Source organism: Poecilia reticulata, chromosome 14 (genome assembly GCF_904066995.2).
Source record: "Poecilia reticulata chromosome 14, P_reticulata-male-v2, whole genome shotgun sequence".
Taxonomy (NCBI): domain Eukaryota; kingdom Metazoa; phylum Chordata; class Actinopteri; order Cyprinodontiformes; family Poeciliidae; genus Poecilia; species Poecilia reticulata.
Genome location: NC_088843.1, coordinates 2,369,984 through 2,379,687, shown reverse-complemented (window position 1 = coordinate 2,379,687; position 9,704 = coordinate 2,369,984). Strand labels below are relative to the sequence as shown.

General features: G+C 40.5%; 1 protein-coding gene across 4 annotated transcripts in view; it reads left to right on the top strand.

Moving 5' to 3' along the window:
• The first annotated feature begins 6,188 nt into the window (after positions 1-6,188).
• Positions 6,189-9,704, top strand: part of sh3pxd2b (SH3 and PX domains 2B) — a 39,597-nt gene continuing 36,081 nt past the window's right edge. For 2 of the 4 annotated variants that reach the window (XM_008426907.3, XM_008426909.3), the window contains exon 1: positions 6,190-6,619. In XM_008426907.3, the coding sequence (XP_008425129.2) occupies positions 6,548-6,619 (72 nt within the window). In that variant the 5' untranslated portion in view covers positions 6,190-6,547. Of the gene's footprint in view, positions 6,620-9,704 lie in introns of all 4 variants that reach the window. The other 2 variants (XM_008426906.3, XM_008426910.3) reach the window with 2 other exon arrangements.

Genomic DNA, 9,704 nt, shown 5'->3' with positions numbered 1-9,704 from the left:
CACTGCCCCCTGCACTCTGCCCCCTGCACACTGCCCCCTGCACACTGCCCCCTGCACACTGGCCCCTGCACTCTGCCCCCTGCCCCCTGCCTCCTACGCACTGCCCCCCTGCGCACTGCCTCCTGCGCAATGCCCCCTGCCTCTTGCGCACTGCCCCCTGCGCACTGCCCCCCTGCGCACTGCCTCCTGCGCAATGCCCCCTGCCCCCTGCACACTGCCCCCTGCACACTGCCCCCTGCACTCTGCCCCCTGCACACTGCCCCCTGCACACTGCCCCCTGCCTCCTACGCACTGCCCCCCTGCGCACTGCCTCCTGCGCACTGCCCCCTGCACACTGCCCCCTGCACTCTGCCCCCTGCACACTGCCCCCTGCCTCCTACGCACTGCCCCCCTGCGCACTGCCTCCTGCGCAATGCCCCCTGCCTCTTGCGCACTGCCCCCTGCGCACTGCACTCTGCCCCCTGCACACTGCCCCCTGCCTCCTACGCACTGCCCCCCTGCGCACTGCCTCCTGCGCACTGCCCCCTGCACACTGCCCCCTGCACACTGCCCCCTGCCTCCTACGCACTGCCCCCCTGCACACTGCCTCCTGCACTCTGCCCCCTGCCTCTTGCGCACTGCCCCCTGCGCACTGCCCCCTGCACTCTGCCTCCTGCACACTGCCCCCTGCACTCTGCCCCCTGCGCACTGCCCCCTGCACTCTGCCTCCTGCACACTGCCCCCTGCACTCTGCCTCCTGCACACTGCCTCTCTTGCGCACTGCCCCCTGCGCACTGCCTATCTTGCGCACTGCCCCCTGCACTCTGCCTCCTGCACACTGCTCCCTGCACTCTGCCCCCTGCACTCTGCCCTCTGCACACTTCCCCATGCACTCTGCCTCCTGCCTCCTGCCCCTTGCCCCCTGCACTCTGCCTCCTCATAAGGCCTGAATCAAATGCGTCTTGAAAATATAACAGGTGAAGCATTTCCAGTCAGGGTAAATGGTGAATAAATAAAATGAAATAAAAAGCTAAAATATTCAGATTAGTAATGTTATTTCAAACAGTCTTAAATATGTATTGGGTTTTAAAGCTGCTTAATTGGATCGTTTGGTAGCTGCTCTAAAAGGTACTATTGAAACCAGAAGTTTACATGCACTGCATAAAAAAACATCGTTTTTCTCACTGTGTGAAGTCGAATCAGGCCAACCTTCTCTTGTTTTAGGTCCATTAGAATTAAGGTTTTCTTTTGTCAGTAACCAGTGGTTCACTGTCTTCCAACTCTATTTTACAACAAAATAATGATTAATATGTGGGGAAAAAGCCCCACAATACAAGCATAAATTATTGTGCACAGTTTGTGATACTGGAGTTGTTTTAGAACAACTTCTCTCAGGCTAGCCTTTAGATTCAGCCTCTGGGTAAAAACTAATCTGGATTTATTCTATATGAAGAAGATGAGAGAATTATATAATGCAGTTAGGATATTAGCTGCTTGTTCAAACTCCAGTCCTTAAGGGCCGATGTCCTCAAACTTTTTCATGTGTCTCTGATCAAACATAGCTGAATTAATTGGCTAAATTACATTAACCATATGTCATCAGTTTCTACAGAGCCCTGCTGTTATTTGATTAAGATGTACTACTTCAGCAAAATGTATTAAAGTTGCGGTACACCGGCCCAGACGGACTGGAGTTTAAATCCTCCACTTTAAAGGAATCTCCGTTTAAAAACCTTGACCTATCGTTCTAATTAATATCAGACAGAAAATACATTTTGTTTAGTCTCATTAATAATTCATTGAATTTTTGCTTAGTCCAGGTGGAGGACTTAGTTTCTGTGGGCAGGAAAAAACTGAATTCATACCCAGATAATACTTCACAATTTCTTCTTCTTTTTTGTTGTTTTTTTTTTAGATTAGCTAAGATAATTTGGTCATTTCAATTTAAACGTCTCATAAAGTTAAAATATTAAATATTATAAAACATTAATTTTCAAGATGTGTCATTAGACACAGATCACATTGTGAGTAACAACGTTGTGTAAGCTCTGTGGTGTGAGGAAAAGATTCTCAATCTTTCTTTTACTCTTATTACACTTTTGAAACAGTCATCATGGATAAAATGTAACCCTGGAGCTTAGTGGCCTCAAGTTAAGATGGCAATGTAATTCCAGCGTTTCTGTCACTGAGCTCACACAGATAATGGCCTCCACAAAGCAGCAAACCTGATGAGTAATAGTTACAGTCTCATCAATGCTTCATTCTCTGGGTCTTTGGTCAGAAAGCTTGTAATCAGTTTTATGGGATCAAGATTCTCAGTGATGATTAGAGACAAAACACGACTACCAAGAGGTTTGGGCTGAACCAATGATGCCATTCTGGCCAAATGTCTATTACTATACTCAACAGTAGTTTTATGACTGCCATATCTATTATGTACTTTTAATGACTTACTTGAACCAATCAGCCGTCCGATTGATTTAGGCAGATCTGTGAAAACACTGTTACAACCAAACTCAACCAAAGATAAAAGCCTGGATGAGTTTCTCTAGATTTGTTGGGACATTAGTCATTTAATCCTGAAAATGTTCTACAGATGATAGAAGGCCGACTTTATACTTGCCATACAACTAACTGTAAAATTTGGACCCTGTTGTGACAAAATATCTTTGATAATTCAAAATTGTAGCCCCCAACTCTTTTTTTTTTTATCAATTTTTTTTTTTTTGAATAATCATTCCACCATAAAAAAAGAACAACTCAAATGCATTGAGTCAATAATTGTGGAGTAGCTGCACTTCTGACCAGAACTGTATCATTTTTTGTAGGCATAACTTTCCCTTGAATCATGTTCGGAGTGATGTTCTGTTTTTTCTGGAGATTTTCCTCAGCAAAGTCCTCATTTAACCACTGTAACCCTGTCCCATTACCTCTGCATGTAAATCCCTATAGTGGCAGCCATGACTGGGGCAAAGGTGAGGTTATAAGGGTGAGCACATCATATAGGGATGAAAGTAGTGATTTAGAGGGATTAGATACGGTGCACTGAGACTGAAATTAGGACCAAACTGAACTCCTGGTTACCTCCAATTCCAAGGCTCATCTTCATGTGAAAAACCATCAAAGCCTTTTTGCAAATAATGACCATAGAAAAAGTGGCAGAAATCTATTTTTGAAAAACAAAACAAAAACACATAAATGGTTGTGAAATGTGTATGTTTCTACATGCTCACATGGTGGTTTGGGATTCTCCTGGGACTGATAAGATGCCGAAATGACGAGTAAACATCATTAGTTCACATTCTGTTCCTGCCTCTAATTGAAGTGTATTATCAGAAGAACACATGTTCTGTCAGCTCTTTTCATCTCCGGGTAAAACACAGACATGATTAGACATCACAGGGCTGCATTACCTCGGCATGACACCCACATTAATACCGAGACTCTGATCATTAGGTGCCTGCAGGATTTAATGATGCCACCGAGTTTACTGTGGTCTGTCTCCTACTTTCAGGTTGTTTGCTTCTTTGTGTCAAGGTAGTAACAAATAAAAGAATGCATATGGGAGTCTTTGACTTTACAACTGATGGTTGAGAAGATTTTGAAAATATGTGATATTGTTAAATGATGGTATAAAAGGACGACATGGTACATATAACAATGTGGAAAGAAAGCTTTGATCAGAAAGCACAAAACTGAACTTTTTATGTCTCACAGAAAAGGACCACAATGTTGTGCCATCTAAGGTCTGTGGTTTATTTTTAGAGGGTTTTTTAAGAAGTTTATTTTATCAAATACACAATCATAATATGGTTTTAGTAAATGCACAATCATGATAGTAAAACATGGCAATGTCTGCATCATCCTGTGAGAAAACCTTTCCTCAGCAAGGACATTTATTTAGAGTTTCTCCCACTGTTGCTCTATCATAAAAAAATCAACACGATGGATTGTATCTTGTGATCATAATGTGGCAAATTGTAATTATAGCTCATAAAAATTTACTTACAATCTTATACTGAAAAATGAATAATGCAATTTTATACTGCATACGTTCCAGCTTTTATGTTCTATAATAGACCACTGTGTTGTTTCAGGTTAAAAATATGTGAATTGTTAACTGCATTTTTTTTCTTAAAGGTCTAACTTTTTAACTCTGTTGATCTTGTAAACTGAAATGTAAAATATTTTCCAAATATCAGTACAAAAGTACCTCAATGCTGCAAACTTGTGCTGGTGAAGCTTTTGTTCTAACTTCTGTCATACCTCGTCATCAGCTCAAATGTTTGATCCATTTTATTTATTCATTTAAAATGGAACTTTGAACAAATCATCTGGACATTTTTGTGAGTTTGTGATAAAAATCTTCTACCTACTTGATATTTAAGTATCTTTCTCTATTTACAAGGAGTCTAACAAGACTCCACAGAGCAATAAGTCATGTTTCATTTCTGCTTTTCTCCAGAGTAGTTTCTGTTTCCCTTTACTCAAGTTCAAGATTAAACTTTCACATCAGCAAGAAAAAGATTAGACATTCACATATTTATATATTTATAAGTTATAAAACTTAAATAACTTTGCATAACTTACACAGATAGTTCTAAACTTTTACTTCATATACCAATGTGGTTGTGTTCAAAACACAAATGTCACTGCATATTTATGACTTTGAACTTGACATTGTCACATGTGTTACTGAGCAACATGGAGAAACTGCCACATATGCAGTTATATTGTAATGAGCTCAAAACACCAAAAGATGGCGCTATGGTGCAACAAAACTGACAGGACTTTGTGAACGTCACCAGAGACATTAAAAGACCTAAACATCTCAAACATCAAAAGCAAATCAGTGCTATTTAAATCTGAGATTGGCTCTGCCAAGAATTCAGCAGAATTTTATTGGGAACTTAAAGTTAGTATTTTATTCCGTCTACGCATGCTTATAATGTACATAATTGTGAAAAAGCATGAGACTCTTTAAAGACTCCATTACAACACTGGTGTTAGTAATCAATCCAATTACAAAAGGTGGCAGCATGCATGACCTTTGACCCCAGCAAGGACTGGAGCAGCAGAAATGTTTGGATTAGGACACAGCATCTCCTCAGCCGCCACCTAGAATGAGATGCAGCTGGTCAAAAACTTACTTTTGGTCAGCACTGATGTAAATAGGTACTTTTGAAAAAAAAAAAATCACAAAATTAAGGTGTGGAAAAAACATATCAACATATAGTAAACAATAGAGTTATATGACGTAATATTCAAAGCCATTTCACATAATTTATTGCAAACTACATATGAATTGAGGTTAATACAAGAGCTAAATCCTCCTGACTACCAGGAAAAAAAATATTGTCCATCACCATTTTTTTTAAATCCCACAGTCTTTGTAAGGTAATAAAAGGTTTTATGCACTTACTTTGTCTCGTCCCAAAAAATGTGTTATTATGCATAAACGCCATTTTTATGAATTAGAAAAAGGTATGTAAAGTCCCACCCCTTCACATGTGGAATCATTGAAAAGCCCTAAATGCCTCCAGATACCAAAAGGAATTAATTCAGTAGAATGCAGGGGGTGGGAAATATTCAAGTTTAGAAATGTCCTCTACAGAGGACAGAAATGATCTACTGGTAGTCAGGAGGACATTACAGTAACCTCAATCCAGTCATTTATCAATAGATAATTTCTTGGAGCAATAAAACTAAAGATTTACATTTCGACAAATACAATGAATAAGAATATCATAAAACGCATCAAAAACTTTTTTTATACTTATATCATGTTATTGCATGTTGGATGCAAACCACGCACAACCACTGGAATGATGTTATATGGACAGTATCCAACGATAGAGATTTAAATTTAAATGGCAGAAAAGTCTGTTACAAAGAAGAAATAAGAAAGAAATAAGAAAAGACCGCAGACTTGAAAGGATTGTTCCCGAACAAATATTGTTCCCTAATAACGTTCTGAATGATGCATCACAGACCATTTTGAAATAGTACCGTTAAACAGGCCCCTGATTATTATTGCTGTAATCTTTTATCTGAGCTTCGTTTCTTTTTAACCCAAATCCATATTTACATTTTGCCAAAATGTCTGATGTAAAAAAAAAGAAGAAGAAATGAACATGAAAGGCTCTCTGGCAAATGCTGTGGCAGCATGTGGTTAACTGTGACGCCATAGGGCTGGTCCGCGGAGCGAAGCGGCGCTTTCCAGCTGCTCAGATGGGAGTGGGTGAGCTGGGATAGGCTGGGAGTTTGGTTGGGAAGTCGTAAGCGGATCCAGAAACGGCACAAGAAGGAAAGAAAGAAAAGAGGAGATCCAGGATTCAAAGACCTTCATGCACAAATCGACTGAATGTTTTACAGGAAATCTGACGCAGTAATTTTGCGGAAAACGGGTTTTGTTACCGCCACAGGTGACGGATTGGAACTGTGTGGATGACAAAGAGAGATCCGCGGTGAAACAGCTAACTTTTCCAACCGGGTGTGATCGCTCGTAGAAAACTTGGAGTTGGATTTCTGCGTTTTGTTGTAACGGTCAGTGGAAGAGGAGGACATCATGCCGCGGCGCACCGTGCAAGAAGTAACCGTGCAAGATGTCCAGAAGCGAAGGAATCCCAACAAACACTATGTAAGCTCCTTTATTTGGAAGATCCCAGCGGCAGGCAACACGCCGAGATTATTCCGCTGCTCTGCCTCTTTTAAAGTCAGGAAAAGTAACAACAAAGAGTGTCAGATTACAGTTTACCAAACCAGCCCAAAGAAACAATTAGACATTCCTGAAATGTGTTGCTGTTTTAAACATTAACCTGACTTGTACTGTTGTTAAGTATGATTTAATCCTGAAAACCAAAAGTGGGGATGTAGGAAAACTTTTTAAAACACTCAGATACCAACAACCACTGGAAGAGACAATAGCCACTGTATGTGATTTATATACTTTGAAACCACCAAATAACTCACTGAGTTTGGACGAGAAGAATCTCTTGTGGGTTTTGGTGTTATTGTGGTTCATGTGTTTTTTTAAAACCTGCCGGTCTTATATATAGAGTAAGTAAATACTTATACAGCTGAATAAAAAGCATTCACACCCTTTGAACTTTTCAACATTTGGGATAATGTAAACATGTGGAAGAAGGTGCTCTGGTCATATGAAACAAAATCCATGTTTTTGCATTCTTGGAAAATTAGTTGTTTGCTTTCCCTACATACAGATGGGGAAAACAGACACCAGGAACACACCATTATGTGAAATATGGTGGCGGAAGCATCATGCTTTGGGGACGTTTGTCTTCTATATGGACAGAGGGAAAGACGATATAATTTTGTACAGCCATTCATCAGTTTGTAATCACAGTAGTACGTTTTGAATGCACCTCAATATTCAATGATTTATAGTAATTCTCTACTTTCTACTCATTTCCTACAAAAGAGAATCTGACTATATGACTCAAATATATGATAACTCCAAGAGAAAAGCCAGATACTTGTTTTTGTGTAAACGTCTGTCAGGTTTTATGAGTCGCTTTGCCCACATACTGATCAGAGCCTAAATAAATGAGAACAGATGGTAACACATAAACATATAATATTTTACTCAGTAATGTTGTACGCAATTTTTTTTTTCAAAACCTCTTTTTTTACAGGTTTTAAAATTCATAAAATTGATATAGAAATGTTTAGATAAAACCTTACACATGGGAATGATCCAATCAGAATCCAAATCTTCATCCATCTGAGGCATGATGTGATTCTTCCAGAGGAAATTTGGTAAAAAGTAGATCCATCCATTTATTTTCTTGCACCCTTGTCCCTTAGTGGGGTCGGGAGGGTTGCTGGTGCCCATCTCCAGCTAACGTTTCGGGCGAGAGGCGGGGTCACCCTGGACAGGTCGCCAGTCTGTCGCAGGGCAACACAGAGGACAAACAACCATGCACACACACTCACACCTAGGGACAATTTGGAGAGGCCAATTAACCTGACAGTCATGTTTTTTTTTTGGACTGTGGGAGGAAACCGGAGTACCCGGAGAAAACCCACACATGCACAGGGAGAACATGCAAACTCCATGCAGAAAGACCGGGGCCGAGAATCGAACCCAGAACCTTCTTGCTGCAAGGCAACAGCTCTACCAACTGCGCCACTGTGCAGCCCGTAAAAAGTAGATGTGCAGAGCTATTAGAAATGTATCTGTTTCAAACTGGTGGAAGGTTGTTATGCACTTTTCACACTTTAGTTTTGTAATAATAAATAGAAAATTATAATTTTCTTCCCACTTCAGAATTATTAGCTGCTTTGCCATTGAAAATATTAAAGTTTGAGGTTTGAAAGTTGTAAAAATGTGGGAAAGATAAAGGGATATGAAGAGTTTCCTTGTATTTCAAATAGTGAAGGCCCCAAGGTAACACTTTAGGCAGTGGCATCTCAAGATTGGTAATGTGTCAAGTCCTTCAATTATCTCTGCAAATCATGCCTTCAGGCATGACAGACAAGGAAGTCACACCAGCGGTGCTAATGCCGTCACAATGATGACAATGTCACTGTGGACAAAAGCCCTAATCATTACAGCATTTAATCATCCAACATTTACAGCCCATTCCATGAACATGTTCATTTTTTTTACTTCTGCAGTAGATTTATGCAAATAAATATTGTTTTTTATTTATTTTCCATTTGTTGACTAACTTAGTGAGGATTAGCATTTTGTTACCATAGATTGTGTAATTTTGCAGAGGAAGGGACAAAATCAAAAATATACAAGCAATTCTTTCTCTCTTCCAACAAGCCTGATAGTTTGATAGGCAGGAATGCAAAAAAAGACAAAGCCCCATTTCTAACTTTTCTGCTTTACTTAAACAAAGAAGCTTCTATTGGTTTTGTGGGAACAGCCCAATGTGGGCGCATTTGCCTGCATATGTACAGTCACTGAAACCGTATGACACCATGTGACCAGAATCCCAATGAGAGCCACCGTAGCAGGCCTTGGTGTTAGTTCAGCGTTCCTGTACACATCCTTCTGTGAATGTTCTGGTTTGCGTCCATGATATACTGTACGTGTGAAAAGTTTGGGACAAGCGGGCGGTAGACTGCTGTGAGTTGGTGGTGGAGGACGTGGCGCGCTTCTGGCCCCGTGTCTTCTCCATCTGTCTGCTTACTTTCCAGTTCAAACCATGCGGTTTCATTGCTTTTTCTGTTGCCCTGACACTAAATCTCATAGAATGCTAACGTGTGCTCATGAGCTCATGTTCATGCTTCTGTTGAGTTCATAGAAGTTAATGTTTTCCTTTAGTGTGGTGATTGCATAATAACCAGACTAAAATATGTAGCCTAAAAACCTTAGCTCTCTTATTATAGTGGATAATTGCTTGGTCTCTCTTGCACAGACATAAACTCAGTGTGAAGCTCTGTATAATCAAATAGGTTCCCCTACATGTCTGTTTAACAATCGCTGACTGCTGCCCTGCAAGCGAGAGCAAGGCCACAGTGGGCCTGGGAGTCAGGCCAGCAGCAGACACAGTGAGCCACCAGGGAGTTTCCAATCACCTCCCTCCTCTCTGCTGTTTTTTTATTAGTTGAGAGCATTTCCTAAAACTGCGTCTGCTTCCTCCAGACCCTGGTGATTAGCTTAGATGTGTTTGTAATATTTCCACATAATAAAGCTAACATTTTAGTTGTTTACATCATATAGTTATAGATTCCCTAGTTTTTGTTTCAAA